The sequence below is a fragment of the Lacerta agilis genome, chromosome 2, assembly GCF_009819535.1.
Source record: "Lacerta agilis isolate rLacAgi1 chromosome 2, rLacAgi1.pri, whole genome shotgun sequence".
NCBI lineage: Eukaryota > Metazoa > Chordata > Lepidosauria > Squamata > Lacertidae > Lacerta > Lacerta agilis.
In genome coordinates this window covers 56913498-56929996 of record NC_046313.1, presented here as the reverse complement: position 1 = coordinate 56929996, position 16499 = coordinate 56913498, and the positions used below count along the sequence as shown (strand labels likewise).

General features: G+C 42.7%; 1 protein-coding gene across 1 annotated transcript; it reads left to right on the top strand.

Moving 5' to 3' along the window:
- The first annotated feature begins 7662 nt into the window (after positions 1–7662).
- HNRNPA0 (heterogeneous nuclear ribonucleoprotein A0) lies at positions 7663–9035 on the top strand. Its single transcript, XM_033140162.1, is given in 3 exon segments — positions 7663–8546; positions 8549–8812; positions 8815–9035. Coding segments are annotated over 3 exon segments (924 nt in total). The 5' UTR covers positions 7663–7970; the 3' UTR covers positions 8899–9035.
- Positions 9036–16499: the final 7464 nt, after the last annotated feature.

The window sequence follows — 16499 nt, the reverse complement described above, 5'->3', positions numbered from 1 at the left end:
GGGAGCTAACTTTATAATCACTATAATCTGATAAAAAAGAATTAAGAGCATACGTATTGCAGATAAAGTCTTGCTAAATAGAATCCATGCCAAGTGTTAGACCCAAAGACAGTATAGCAAAGGTGAATTTGTCTTTTATAATGCAGGAAACATCAGCAGTATGGTGCTGATTTTCTATTTCCTCTTCATGTAACAACTGATAATGGAATGCCCAGATTCAAGGCAGTAACAATATAAAACTTAATTAGACTTGAACCATACAGTACGGCTTCTCTTCAGCACCAAACTTCTTAGTTGGAAATTTTAGCTAAAGTGTGTGGGTATTCTTCCTTTACTCTGATCCTCCCATTCAATAACTTGGTTCTAGAGGACAGAAAACACACCATTATCTCCAATAACATTCAGGGGGCCAGCTAGAGATTTATTCTGTCAACAGAAATCTATTCTTGACTCTTTTTATCTAATGTTCAGTTTATTCATACCAGTCACCATTAAAACAATTGATGGTTATCTAGCACTTAGACTCTGGTCTGGTTAAGATCAGGCCTCATTTAGTGTCATTTCCCAGACACCCTCCTCTCAGCATAGACAGTTGCTAAATGAGAGGTACCTTAGGGTTACCTCTGCCTACTATTTCCCAGAAAAACAGAAAGGCCAATCATCCTCAGTCTTTGTGTGCTATGTACTTTGCCTGGGGTTCTTTTACTGTTCCATCTCAGGCAGCAAAATGCCTTGAATTGGCCTGTGTCATTGGTAGAGATGTTTCTGAATTACACTGTAGGTGCATCCCCTAGATCTTAGTCTTCTGTAGCTCTGAGAGGAAGAGAAGGTACACAGAGCTCAGTATCTGCTACTGCTTCCTCTGGGCTCCCATTTCCTGGGAAGTGGCAGTGGAGGTGGTAGTGTGGGGAAAGAAGCAAAGCGTAGATAATCAAGGTAGGCACGAACCCTTAGCCACTGTTTGCAGTGTAGGATGGGGCATGTGTCCTATATGGCTTACGGCCCAAGTGACTGAAGGACCAGCTTTCCTATCACCTTCCATCTTCTGACAAGATCTGTGGGAGAGGCCCTGCCCATAGTTCTGTCAACATTAGTAGCCAGGCCCAGAACAAGATACAGCACTTTACTGTCTGACAAAATGTCACTCATCATTTCATGTACAGAAACTGACTGGATGGGCAGTGGAATATTACTTCACCACTAACAACAGGACTTTATCCTCAAGTGCACCTGAGGGCAGCAGTCTAGTTAGGGGATGTCTGACAGGCTCTGATCTTCAACAGCGGGGAATGGCTGGGGGAGGGGCTGTAGGAGTTCCTGCTGCCCCCCTGCATCTGCAGCCAGAAGCAGACTGCCTCACTTGACCAAATGGTAGGGGCCGACTCTGTTCTTGCCTCATGGTGCAACAATGCAGATCTGACTGACTTCTACATTATATGATTTTTACACCTCAGATTAAGATGAATTTATTTTCTGTTTGAGATAATTGCCTGAAGAACGCAGCAGCAGCAAAAACAACAACAATTTGTGCCTTTTCTTCAAAGGAGTTTAAAGACTATCCAAACAACTCATTACAGCTCATTGACTAAATGCTTATGAAGGTTGAGGGCAGACTATATGGGCCAACATGCTCATTGTCATGCCTAGCCCTGACCTGGTACCAGACACTGAGTCCTCAGAGGATAACCAGATATATCACAGGTCAAGGACCTTGAAGAGCAGGCAACCCTCTCCCATAACCCAGTGTTGAAGATCCCCTTGAGGAGTCCTCTGGGTTGAAACCTGATGAAGAACTCCTGGAGTTGTCAGATGGAAGGTGGCTGGCACCAAATGCTTTGGATCCAAACCCAGAGTTGTCAGTCTAATTGTGAGTGAGGATGAGGTGGGGCCTGTTCATGAGTAAGCAACCTCTGATGTGCCTTCAGTGTGCTTAGGGTGTGGTTTAGGAGGTCAGAGTATGTAAGAACTCATTCTTGAGTCTTGAAAGCAACATACGATATTTGGTTCTTAGTTGCCTTTCTTTTGGTGTACCTTGCCTGAACTCCCTGTGATATTGATCTTGGAGTGTTGCCTATATCTGTCTCTGGCTCATGTATGGACTTAGATTAACCTCGGTTTGTTTGGACTGTGCTGCATCCGAAACCCTGCCTGTGTCGGTGAGTACGTTGGATAAGGCTTATCTCCTATAGCTGTGACCCTAGTCCCTTGAGGTATCCCCTGCAACATCACACACACACACACACACACACACACACACACTGGTTTGAGATTCCATTAAATCACTATGGGGGTTTATTGTTTTTGGTAAAATAAATGCACATTTATCAGGAATATGAAGATACTGCATTTTTGAAGTATTTATAATGCACTGTTTTGTACCTGCATTTTTCTAGTACTTCCTTGTGCCTGCCCCAGGACATTTGGGAAACGGGCAGGAAATCCTAGTGATACAGAAACTTTGCCATCCTGAATTGACCAATCAGAATCTGAGGTCAAAATAAAAATAAAAATAAATTGTCCAGAGGCACCTTATAGACCAACTAAGTTTGTCCTGGTATAAGCTTTTGTGTGTATGCACACTACTTTAGATACGGTACATTGAAGCAGAAGTCACCAGACCTTTATATATAGTGGGAGGGTGGAGTGGGGTATTTCTCAGAAGGTAGTAGGAGATGGATGATTGGCTCAATGGGTATGGTAAACCTGTTGACTGTTAACAACTGTTAACAACTGCAATTAGTCCTACAGGAAAAAAACAAGGGATAGTATGCAGATTGACCAAAAAATAGCTTTAGCATGTGTAATGAGACAAGAATCCAATATTTCTATTCCGACCAGGTCTCTCCATAGTTTTCAGTTTAGTAATAAGTTGTAATTCAGCGATAGTTGCCTATAGTCTCCAAGCGACTTACCCATGCAGTTTACAGCCATTTCTTTTAAGAAATATTGTCACACAAATGCCTCATTGGAGACTGTGCAAAAACACTGGTATTGCTGGGAATATAGTACTGTACCGGATTGTATGGTGGATTCCAGTTGTGTTGCAGTGCAGAGGTTGTGTTGCAATCATTTATGTGTGTGACATAAAATACTGTTGGAAATTGTTTCTGACATACCCACAGCACAAGCAGGAATTAAATTCCAGTTCTACTACTAAGGCTGGTTACATCTTTGATCCATCTTCATGAATGCATACTGATCTTTTATACTGCTCTGCCACCATGTGGCTGCAAAATGGTATTTGTGATGCTTTTTTAAAAACAGGCTCTTAAAAAAGAAGAAGATGGTAGTACAATTAAGATAAGATAAGATAAGATTTCTTCATTGTCATTGTACAAGTACAATGAAATTAGATGCCAACCCATACAAACAACTTAGGGGGAGGGAACAGTTTCAGCTGCACATACATATACATACATACCCATCAAAACTCTCCAAGGTCATATTATCTAGTTACAGCATTTAAGATGGTTATAGCTTTTGGATAGAAACTGTTTTTTTAATCTATTTGTTCTTGATTTGATGTTCTATATCTCTTGCCTGAAGGCAGTGGTGCAAAAAAACTATATCCAGGATGAGATGGATCTTGTAAAATATTTTAACTTTTTTAAGGCAACGGGAACTTTATAGTTCCTCCAAAGATGGGAGGGAATGACCGATAATATCTTGGGCTTTGTTTATGACTTACACATGGAAATCCAAGCACAAATATAATAAGTAAGAATGCTCTCTATGCAGCTACGGTAAAAGGACACCAGCAGTTTCTCACCTAGATTGTTTTTTAAAAAAATTCTGAGAAAATAAGTTCTCTGCTGGGCTTTCTTACTAGAGCAGTGGTATATGTACTCCAAGTTATACCCTGTTTGATAGTTACTCCCCAAAACTTGAATTCAGCCACCCTCTCCATGCAGATATACAGGGGCTGAATATCCACACACACCCCCCCCCCCCCGTAGTTCACTACCCGGTCCTTGGTCTTTGCAGTATTTGGAGCCAGATTATTTTATTTACACCAAACACAGAGCTGCTCCACCTCATCCCAATAGGCTGATTCATTCCCTCCTGAGATGAGCCCCACCATCGTAGTGTCATCAGGAAACTTGATGATTTTGTTGCTGGAATAGATGGCTGTGCAGTCATATGTATAGAGGGTGTAGAGTAGGAGACTCAGCACACAGTGTTGTGGTGAGCCAGTGTTAAGGCTAAGGGCTGTGGACATATATGACCCTACTCTAACCCTTTGAGAATGATCTGACAAAAAGTTCAAAACCCAGAGACAAATGGAGTTAGAAAGTTCAGTCGCCTCTAGCTTGGACATCAGTCTATGGGGGAGGATAGTGTTAAAAGCAGAGCTAAAATCCACGAACAGCAGCCTCGCATAACTCCCCGGCTGCTCCAGATGGGACAGAGCAACATGGAGAGTGGTAGTGATAGCATCTTCCGTGGATCTATTTGCCCTGTATGCAAACTGGTAGTTGTCGAAAGTCAATGGAAGACAGGAAATAATGTGACTGCGTACCAGTTTCTCAAAACACTTCATAATGATCGGAGTCAGTGCAACTGGTCTGTAGTCATTCAAACTACTAATTGTGGATTTAACAAGTTAAAAAGTACAGTACAAACCTACGTACATTTATTAAATGTTTCTTTCCCCCACCCCCAAACCCACAGCAATTAAAGGGGTGTGTGGGTGTGTGTATGTAATATACATACCGGTACATACATACATATATATAGAATCAGGTGGCAAAATAATGCAATGGTTCAAACTTACAAACTCTAAACCTCAGTCAGGAAGATATTTTCATGAGATCTATGATGGCTAACCAGTAAATCAGTGAGAGATGAACGTCAAAGTACCATAATACTTCTGAAAATTTTCTTATAACAAACTTATGAAAAATGTTTTTCAAATATTTGTGCATTTACAGGATGTGGTGTTTCCACAAGGTGCCAAACTGTAGAAGACTCACCAAAGACTCCTAAGGTAAGTTTAGCAGTCAAGGAATAAGAGTGGTCCTTTTGTGGATCAGGAATTGGTTAGGATGCAAGAATAGGAATAAATGGATAGTTCTCTGAATGGAGAGTAAAAAGTGGAGTCCCTCAATGATCGGTATTGAGACCTGTACTTTTTAACTTGTTCATAAACGATCTAGGGGTACAGTGAGCAGCAGTGAGGTGGCCAAGTTTGCTGATGATGCTAATTTTTCCAGTCATTAGCATTATATTGTCACAGGCTATTTTTTTTATCATTTTGAACAAAGAGCTGAAACATTACCTGTCATACAGTGGGATGTGTTTAGTGATCCACTGGGCAACTAAATGAGGACAGGTTCTCCTTGCATTCCTGTAGAGTGGGGGATTCCAGGGCATGGGGGAGGTGACAGGTTTTTAAAAATACACTCCAGATCCACCCCAAAGCAGCTGAGGGCTGCAAATGAACACTCTTATCATGCTACCATGGAATGTTGACTGCAGAGAGCTTTGCACAAGCTTCGCTGTTGCAACAGCTGTAACTGGGAGTTAAGCTGCTGGGAACCAAATAAGACTGCTGCTGGCTTCCTTTCAGCCCTAGATTCAAAGGGATGGAATTGGTTGGGAGGATGTAAGCAACCAGTCAATCAATCCATGCCATCCCAGGATCCTTTTAAACAGCAAGGTGTAATACAGTGTAAAGGGATGCTTTGGGTCTACATAAATTTTACTGAAACCCAGGCAGGCTTTTTGTCATCCTCAATGCTCTGAAATCCCCAGAGCAGTCGCATAGGTTTTAATCCTACTGCTGTGTTTGTGCACTTTGCAGTTATCTGGCAGATTGAACACATCTAACTTTAGGCGTTATATTAAGATGCTCCGGTACAAAGGCAGCCTTCCTTCTCTTATTTCCTAGGGAGGGGTTGGAGGCAGTGGTGACCATCAACTTGAATGGCTTTAATAGGGGATTAGAATGATGTATAGATGGTATATTACACCAGTGAAAATGGCAAAGATGCTTAGAAAACAAAATAACAGATGTTGGAGATGTAAGGAAAAGGAAGGAACATTTTATCATATGTGGTGGGAATGCAAATGCATTAAAAATATTGGGAAATGATATACAACGAATTGAAAAAAATGTTTAAAATGAATTTTGTTAAACACCCTGAAGCCTTTTTGTTAGGTATCTCAAATCAAGAGTTACCAAAAGAAAAATGGACATTATTTATGTATGCTACAACAGCGGCAAGAATCTTGATTGCACAATAGGCTACTGGAAGACGGAAGAAATACCCATCAAAGGAACAATGGCAAGAAAAGCTGATGAACTATGAATTGGCTAAGCTAACAGACAAACTACGAGAGGTGGACAAAAAGGACTTCAAGAGTCTGGGAACCATTTACAGTTTATTTGCAGAAACAACAGAATGGACTGGATTCACTTGCAGGATTTGAATAAACTTTCACAACTTTATTTGAGTAACAGATATTTTAGAACAAAATAAAAAAATAAAAAATCCTTCCAGTAAAGCTCATACCCAGAACAAACTTAGTTGGTCTCTAAGGTGCTTCTGGAAGGATTTTTTTTATTTTTTATTTTGTTTTGACTATGGCAGACCAACATGGCTACCTACCTGTAACTAGATATTTTAGAGAATAAGGGATTTTATTTTTGTGTAGGAAAAGCAGTCTAAGATAAATAAAACTAAATAACTCAGCAGTTGAGGCAAGTCCAGAGGAGGGGAGGGGAGAATAACTGTAAATAACACAATCAATGAGATTTGTATCATTGTTATAAAATTCAATAAATATTTAAAAAGGCTATCCATGGTGACCAGCTACTGTGCCTATGCTCTTGTCTCCATGACGGTTGGCAGTAATGCTTCTGTTGCTGGTAATGAGGGGCGAGTGCTCTTGTGCTCAATCCTGCTTACTGCAGGTTTCCCACGGGCAACTGGTTCAGCCACTGTTGAGAAGTGTTTGCTGGCCTGGGTGGGGCTGACCTAGCAGGCTCTTCTTTATGATCTTAAGCTTCAGCCAAAACATGTTTGCACTGCACACGCGGTGTGTGTACGTGTGATGAGGACACGCGTAGAAATAGAGCCAGCAGAAGCGCCGTCAGAAACGCAGTAAAAAGATGGTGTACAGATTTCCACGTGGAAACCTGTACCCGGCAGGACCTTTGTGCCTCCCTCTGTGGATGCGTGTGGTGGAGGAAGCTATTATTCGGGACCCGGTGCATTCGCTTCAACGGCACCGTTAAAACCTCGCCTCTGACGAGGTGTCGTCAGTTGCACTCGGCTTTTAAAACGAGTTCTGCGCTCTCTACCCGCCCCCGTCCAAGCCCCGGATGGCAGGGGCCCCAGAGGGAAAGAGCGCGCGCCAGCAAGCGGGAATGCCCATTGGCTGTTGGCTTTGAACGCTGCCGTATTAGCGCGCAGCTTCTCTCTCTTCCCTGTTTCCCCTTCGGCACGAGGCCGTCTTAAGATCGGAACGCGATAGGTGCTTTGGGACGTCACTCACGGGCCTTTTCAGCAGCTTACTTTTAAAAAGCTCCCCGCTCCCCGGCAAAACCTTGTGGTGGTAAAAAAAAAAAAAGAACCCTTCCCGATTGGTTATCAGAGCTGTCATTCAACAAAGTGACGCAAAAGACAGCGACGGTTCCTCTTTGCCTCATTTGGCACAAGGGGAAACGGAGGGGGGGGGCGTGCTTCGCGCTTCCAAGGTGGGCGTGGCCACCCGCCGTTTCCTTTGTGTGTGGGCCCTAGTCGCCGGCTGCGAGCGCGCCTAAGGAGGAGTGGAAGCCGCCATTTTGTGCATTTTCCTTTTCCCCACCCCCTTTTTTCCCCGTTCTCTACCGGTGGCAGCCTAGGCCTTCGGGTGGCCCTCCGAACCGACCTCGTAGCGCACCCGCCGGTGTACTGGTAGGCTGCAGCTGCCCCCTACCGGCGGCAGCGGCGAGTAGGCGGCGTGTGGCGGGCCGCGGCTCCGGCATGGAGAACTCCCAGCTGTGTAAGCTGTTCATTGGCGGGCTGAACGTGCAGACGACGGAGGCCGGGCTGCGGGAGCACTTCGCGGCCTACGGGACCCTGACTGACTGCGTGGTGGTGCTGAACCCGCAGACCAAGCGCTCCCGATGCTTCGGCTTCGTCACGTACTCGGCGGTCGAGGAGGCCGACGCCGCCATGGCAGCTTCTCCGCACGCGGTGGACGGCAACGCCGTGGAACTGAAGCGGGCCGTCTCCCGCGAGGACTCGGCCCGGCCGGGGGCGCACGCGAAGGTGAAGAAGCTCTTCGTCGGAGGCCTCAAGGGGGACCTGGGCGAGAACGACCTGGTGGAACACTTCAGCCAGTTCGGCCCCGTGGAGAAAGCCGAGATCATCTCCAACAAGCAGAGCGGCAAGAAGCGCGGCTTCGGCTTCGTCTACTTCCAGAACCACGACGCCGCCGACAAGGCCGCCGTGGTCAAGTTCCACCCCATCCAGGGCCACCGCGTGGAGGTCAAGAAGGCCGTGCCTAAGGAAGACATCCAGGGCGGCGGCGGCGGGGGCTCCTCCAGGTCGAGCGGTGGGGCGGACGGGGGCGAGGAAGGGGAGGCGGAGGCAACCGGGACCACAACGGGCTCTCCAAAGGAGGCGGCGGCGGCGGCGGCTATAACAGTTATGGTGGCTACGGCGGAGGAGGAGGCGGCGGGGGCTACGGATCCTACGGAGGCGGCTCATACGGTGGAGGAGCCGGCGGCGGCGATTACGGCAACGGGTACGGCGGCTTCGGCAGCTACAGCCAGCACCAGTCCTCCTACGGCCCCATGAAGAGCGGCGGCGCGGGGGGCGGAGGGGCGGCGGCGGCTGGGGCCCCCGCAGTAACAGTGGACCATACAGAGGCGGTTATGGTGGGGGAGGTTACGGCGGCTCCTTCTAAGCGGGAAATGCCCATTACTGTTCTGGGGGTGTCGGTATTGTCTGCATGGAGTATGCCCTCTGTTGTACCGGGCCAGGTTCTTAATAGTTCCCCTACTCTTCGCCCTAAGGGGGCACCTCCGTACGAAAAGGCTCCCTTGATGCGGAGCTGCTTTCGAATTATTCTTGTTGGAGTCGCTCTGCTGCCTGTTTCACTTCTTTCCGAAGATGGACTGGGCCTCCTCACACACAACGATTTTGTGTTAGTCATTGATGGACTCTATTTTTTTATTGCTTGGACATTGGTCGTTTTTATACTAGGAATAAGATACCGTTTTGATTTTGGTTTATTTGGGGTTGGGCGGGAAAGGGGAATTAACTTTGTAAGGACTTGGATACCTAAACATTTTTTTCTACAAAATCTGCTCTGCTCCCGTGGCTGTAAAGGGGGAGGGGGGAGAGAAATGGTTTTTACATTTTTTTTTTTAAATAAATCATTGTGTTCATTGACCTTTACATGTCTTTTTTCCTAGGGTTCATTCCATACAGTTCAAGCAAAGGCTTTTTTAGTCGAACAAGTTATTTCTGCTCAGATTTCTACATGTGTTTCTAGTAAAGGTCTCAACTTTTTTGCTGCCCCACTAGATTGCATTTAATACTTAAGAGATATACACCCATTTTTGAAAAGCCCACGGGTGGATGTAGTCAGTTAAAATACTTTATTGTACATCCACTGTTTTGTAATTGGGCAGTTGTCTTGCTGACACAGTTAAGTCTGTTTTTTTGTACAGGTTGTTCTCCATCAACATATGTCGTTCTGACACATTTACAGCATGTGCTTTTTCATATAAGTGTTCAAATTTTCAGATTGCTCAGTTTCACATTGTGTTATTTATTGGCTTGCCTGTAAACTACCCATTATGGGGGAGGATGCTTTCTCTTCTGTTAAAAGTACTTTGTTTGCATAGTGAGGTCATTTCAACTGAATTCTGTCTTGTTCTTATTAAAGGAGCCAAGAATCTTATAGAGCACCACCTGCTGGCAGAATAGTTGACCATTGCTATAAGCTTTACTACAACAGACCAAAACTGTTCTCAAATCTATAGACACTTAGTCCTTTAAATTGCAAAGGTCACATCTGCATGCCAACAAAAATCCTGGACATTGGCTGAAAAGAAATACATCTGACATACCCATAAGTAAATTTCTTGATTAAATAATTAAATTGCCCAGTCTTCAAATTTTGTGCTAGGTGATTGATAAATGAGCCAGTAACCTAGGTGCCAGTTGTAAATCAAAATCTCTGTAGTCTGCTTGATGTATTTGTAGCCCTTTCACACAGTAGAATTGAAGTTTGTTGTTCTATTAGCAATGTTCTAGAGAGAAACTGCCTTCCTCAATAGAAATATAGACTAGTTATGGATTATTGCAAATAAAGAATTGAATTCTTCACATGCTTCAGTGAGTATGTATGAAATGGCTAAAATGTTCCTGTTTTTAAAATATTCAGACTTCAACCAATGTCTTATGGCCTTCTCTAACTACTTTGCATTTAAACTGCTGGCTCAAAACTTTTACATAGGACTTAGCTCCTGAAACAAGCTAGATGGTATTTGGTCAAAAAGCTTTCAGTCAGGCTTTTATAAAGATTTACTGCAAGGTTGAAGTAGTTATTTGTACTGTACTAGGCTTTTATGGTGGTTGAAGTAGATTTGCATTGATTATTGTCTTGGAGAAAGTTCATAGCTACTTATGCAGGTTGAAGACATCTGAAAGAACATGTTCCATTAGTTAATTGTAGTTTGCTCTAGAAGTACAACAGTTACATCAAGTGACTGTACAACAATAAACTGGCTTGACTTCATAACTTGGTTTAGATGCATAAAAACACCACAGGTCAATTGCTGATCAGTTATCGTGCATTAAGTTACCAACTTTTTAAAGCAGTGAGACATCAATTCTTAAATTTATTTGATAGCATGTAATGCTTTTCCTTCACAGAAAACACTAAGAATGCCTAATACCCACATTAGGTGGTTTGTGGCTTTGCAGCTCATGCACTTATAGCAGAAGAATATTTTTTTATCAATTACTACATGTTCTGTTTGCAGGTCTTTCACAGCAGTGTGTTCTATTTTCTTTATTTAATATAAAAACCTCAGTTCCTCTGAAAGGCTGTTAGAAACAGTTATGCTGTCTCAAAAAAATAGGCTAAGACACCTTAAAGCAAACAGGCTCCCCTTTTTCAAATATTAGATATGTTAAATTTTTTATTCTTCCTTACAAAGAAGATAAGAAAGCTCATGCAGATAGGACTGACCTCTGAGTGTTCAGACAAAATGCCTGAACAGCTTTTTTGTTTAGCTTCTGTCTGTAATTGTGGTGGTCTGATCTCTGCTTTTTAAAGGCTTAAAAAAAGTTGGCATACAAAACTATTAGTTATGGACTTAATATTAGGGAAATGCTGGAGATGCCAAGAATGAAAGGTGAGAACAATCGATGAGGAACTGGGAATGCCTTTTACAACACATAACATGCAGTGGGTGGCATTTTGGATCCCCTTTGCTGGTCATATTTTCAGTACTGTAGTTGGGTAGTAATGCTTGAGTATGCATGTCTAGAGGAATTAAACTACCTGATGCAATAATACAGCATCTGATAATCGCGAATATTGTGAACAGACTAAACAGGATGTGAATACGAAACTAGTGGTGACATCTCTGGTAGTGACTATATATGGTGCTAGTCCCTTTATGCTGCTATGTGTAATACCTTGGTCTAGTTTTTGGCACTAAAGCTTTATTGCTTATAAGCTGCAGCATGATTATGTATATTCCTCATAAAAGGAAAATGCTGGTGGTGTACCACTGTTTGTTAACAGTTATAAAATGGGTGCATGCGCCATAAAGTTTTCTTTAGCTGCCATTGCATACTTTCAAGTGATCTGCTTGTAAGAGAGTGTGCCATATGTTGTAAACAGTAGAAGCTGAAGGCCGAAAGTGCTTGATGCAAAAAAGAGGCCACTTTCAATTACAGTAGGTTGACTACCAGCACTTCTGAGTCCTGAAACGAAAGCATTCCTGTATATGGAGAAATGTACAAACGATCCAATACTTCACAGTTCAATTACTGTTCTGTTAAGACCAGTGTATCTTATGTGCCCCCCCCCCCCACGTTCAACTGAGTTTCCCAAAAACAGGCAGTTTTCTTGGCCAGAGTTTAAGAACAGAAGCTGTGTGCCAAGCTTCCAATACATGTAATGTAGGTCTAGGTCTAATTAAAATCAAGTGCAGTATGTTAACAATCTTGGGCCAATTTCTAACTGCGCCTAAATTCTATAGTTTTTTTACATCATGCCAGATACGGTGTATACATTGGATGAAAGAAGCAACTATAGTACTCTGATCCCACCCCATTGCAGATAACCGATACCTTACATAAGAGTACAGTATTGGAGACCAATATTCTGGTATGGTTCCTAACAGGATTAATAATGGTAGTGGTTTACCTTAATCTGTGTTTTATATATGGGATCACAAAATTGGAAACCTTGTTTTAATGTTCATTGAGATGCACAATTTAAAGATAAGAGTGTGGGGTTCACTGAAATGAGAGGCTGGAGGCTTAGTTGCTCATGAGTTTGAACAGTCGGTCTAATGAGTGATTAACTTGGTGAAGTGGAATAAATTTCAGCCCTGTGCTTTTATTTTAGCCTCATAACTCACTGCTTACTATCTGGTCATTAGAATAATCATTGTGTCTAGAGATGCTTTCTCTCCCCCTTCATATATCAGTTGTATATGAAAGGAAATGAACACAGGCAAAATTAAGCTTGATGTGGATATGTTGGCTTGAAACAACTTGTGCGCTTAAATTCTACAATTTAGTTTCTACAACATTTTAAAACTTTTTGATATTTGGTGTTCTTTGTGCATTGTCTGTCTTCACCACTCTGGCTGCTTCACAAGTTTGGCAGACTGTTTCTCCATAGATCCTCTTGTGTTTTCTTTGGATTAGATCTAGCTCTAAAGTCTCCGTTTTGTCTCTTACATGTTTACATGAATGGACGAGGGACCTTGAAACCCCCACCCCCCAGCTTTCTTGGGATAGATATGCTGAAAAGCTCTCTGTCAACAATGCAGATTGTGACACATTTCATGCAAGATGCTGTAATCCCATACGTCTTGTCATGCTACCCTGAAGGAAGGTATGGTTTTTAGTTCAGAAATTGAAATTTTATTAAGCAGGTGTATTAGAAATAATTCATACACCATACATCTAAATAAGCTGTGAGATTAAACTTTGAAGTTCAACATACTATTTATCACATATGGTTAACGGTGCCTCTTTGAGTATTCACATTTTATGTTATAACATTAACGACAATTTGGGATGGTGTTCACATGTAGTGTGTTTATAAAGCAAATGAGAGGAATGCTTTATAACTAAGCTTGTTCCCAGTGTTTGATATAAATAACTGAGTTTTTTAAAACCTAAACTTAATGGTGATTTACACATGCATGTTCATTACTTAGTTATTTGCATTGGTGAATGAGCCATGAGATCAAATATCAGATGTTAAGCTGAGAGATACTAAGTTACTTAAGGTCACCCAGGGAGTATCATCAGCAATGGTGGACTTGAATTGACTGTTTCCACAACCAACTAATCTTTTTAATGCACTGTCTCATAGACCTTACCAAATTTAACGTTCCTAACTGCTGAAAATGCTAAAGAATTACTTGGGATTAATTATAATTGGTCTGTGCTCAGTTGTGTGGTGCTTATTCATACAAGTAATTGCCTGGAAAAGCATCTGGTTTGCTATCAGTTTTAATAATTTCTGAGGGCATAGATCTGCAGGGTAAAGGTGAGTTCTAGTCGGAGTTCATTTAAAAGAAGCAAACATATGGGCCCAAGAGACCTCTCATGAAAGTCAGCTTTGCATAAGCTTATCCAAAAATTACCTGTGAAAACACAACCATACCTGCACTGCTGTGCAGCATAAAACAATCCTTACCCAATGAGCAACCAGGGGAACAACTGGTCTGATCTGGCGCTACTCATACTTAGTTCAAATAATCCTATAGAATAATATTTGATCTTTAACCTCTTCTGTAATTTGGGCTATGCAGGAATGCTGGAAAATTATAACTTTTCAACACCTACAAGTATTCATAAAGCAGTTCCACATAAAAATAGGTCAATAGATTACTGAACTCTACAACATACAAGAATTATAGATCTGTTTATATTTTGTCCAGCTCCTAAATGGCTGTTACATAGATGTGAATATTTGCTGCACTAGGGTGTAGTGATTGATTTTCAAAATACAAATATGTCACAAAGAAATGTTGACCCATAGACTTCAGTCATATAAATAAGATAGCTGAGAGGTCAGATTCTGACCCAAAGCAGCCTCTGGCTGCCTATGACCAACTGCTGCTGCTGCTTCAGAACGAATGACAATTTTATAATGTCTGAAAAAGAATGTGTAGAAATACGTGAAGTCTATATTGACCAACTTGGAGAGTGCATACATGAATTAAAACCTCTAGGAATTGTAGGAGTTGGAAAGGGACCCAGAGGGTTATCTACCGGTACTCCATGTTGTAAATCAGTTTCTTTTTCAACTTAGTACAGTACTGTATCTCTTTAAAATAGCCAGCTTTACAATGCAATCGTGTGTCTTTACTCAGAAAATAAAGTGTCTGTTCAGCGCAGTCCAAAATGTGTGTAGTTCTGTAACCTAGGGCTACATTTTTTTCTAGAGTCAGTAGAAAAAGGTAGTTGTAAAAAGTCCACACATAATCTAGATCTGTTGCATGTTTTTTTTGCCTCTAAAAAGCACTTCTTGAGACAATGTTTCATTTTTCAACTAAAAAGTCAGTGTGGCTGATCCTATTCGGTATCGCTTTTGAAAACACATGTAGGCAGTCCTGGCAATGGGGGTGTATCCACTACTGCCCAATGACACAGATGGGTGTATACCAAGATCACAATCACCACTTCCTCCTCCATTCACTAAGGGAATGTGCAAGGAGGAAAAGTTGTGAAAAACCTACTTATTTACTTATTAAATCCATTAGTTGCTTTATCTTGCCCAAGGGCAACCTAATGGGACTTAAGGTAAAGGTAAAGGGACCCCTGACCATTAGGTCCAGTAGCGGACGACTCTGGGGTCACACTCTCATCTCACTCTATAGGCCGAGGGAGCCAGCGTACAGCTTCCGGGTCATGTGGCCAGCATGACTAAGCCGCTTCTGGCGAACCAGAGCAGTGCACGGAAACGCCGTTTTACCTTCCCGCCAGAGCGGTACCTATTTATCTATTTGCACTTCGACATGCTTTTGAATGCTAGGTTGGCAGGAGCTGGGATCCGAGCAACGGGAGCTCATCCCGTTGTGGGGATTCAAACCGCTGACCTTCTGATCAGCAAGCCCTAGGCTCTGTGGTTAACTCACAGCGCCACCCGCGTCCCAGCGCTTACCCAGTTTGACTTACAAACAAACAAAAACAAAGTCCCACATAAATAAGGTCAAGGGAAAAAAACAATATGTACGTTAAAACATGTCACCACAACCACCCATAACCTTACCAAGGAGAAGGTTTTCAAATGTGTAACAAATACAGTGGTACCTCGGGTTACAGATGCTTCAGGTTACAGACTCCGCTAACCCAGAAATAGTACCTCGGGTTAAGAACTTTGCTTCAGGATGAGAACAGAAATCGCACGGTGGCAGCAGCGGGAGGCCCCTTTAGCTAAAGTGGTACCTCAGGTTAAGAACGGACCTCCACAACGAATTAAGTTCTTAACCCGAGGTACCACTGTAACCACACCCATCCTTGTGGTCAGCAGGATCTAGAATCAACGCAGCATATGAGGACAAACATGAACAATTTCAGGTTGAGAGAAACTATATTTTTTGTGCTGCAAGTGTATTAGCGCGCTAGCAGCCTTAGAATTAGTCCTCAGAATGCTAGGTTTGTATGAATGATTTCAAGAGAGAAATCAAGTGGCTGAATAATGTAAGCAATAAATACCAGTACCAATTTTCTTTCTACTTCAGCTTACTCTACCTAAATCTCAATCCTTGGCACTAGTGTGATAATACTGAGCATTCATTTGCTGGCACAGCAAATCTGATGATTTGGATTGCTAGTGATTCTAACACACAGTGTCAGAGCTAGGATTACAGAGGTTCCAGAAAAAGATCAGTCTCCATGTGAATTAATTTATGAAAGCTAAGAGGTCCTTTATACTGTCTTGATTAGGGTTGCTAGGGTAAGATTTTTGAGAGGGTCCTATACTATTGATGCTGCTGCCCTTCGCTTAAAAACGATCTAACTTTCTCTCTCTTGATCTTTAGGGGAGAGTGCCTGCACTTAATGTGGCGAAAAACGACAGAGCCCACAAACCAAAAGGAGGTAGCTGCAGGCTGAGTGTGTACTGAGTTCTTAAGTACAAAACTTTTTTATAACACCCTTGCCCACCCCCACCCCTCAATAGCCCCATGAAACTGAGCATGTTCTCAGTGGGTATGGAATACTGATGGGGGGAGCACCTGGAAAACCAGATGGCGGGGGAAATGGAATGGAGCGGTTGGAGGAGAAACACTGCTT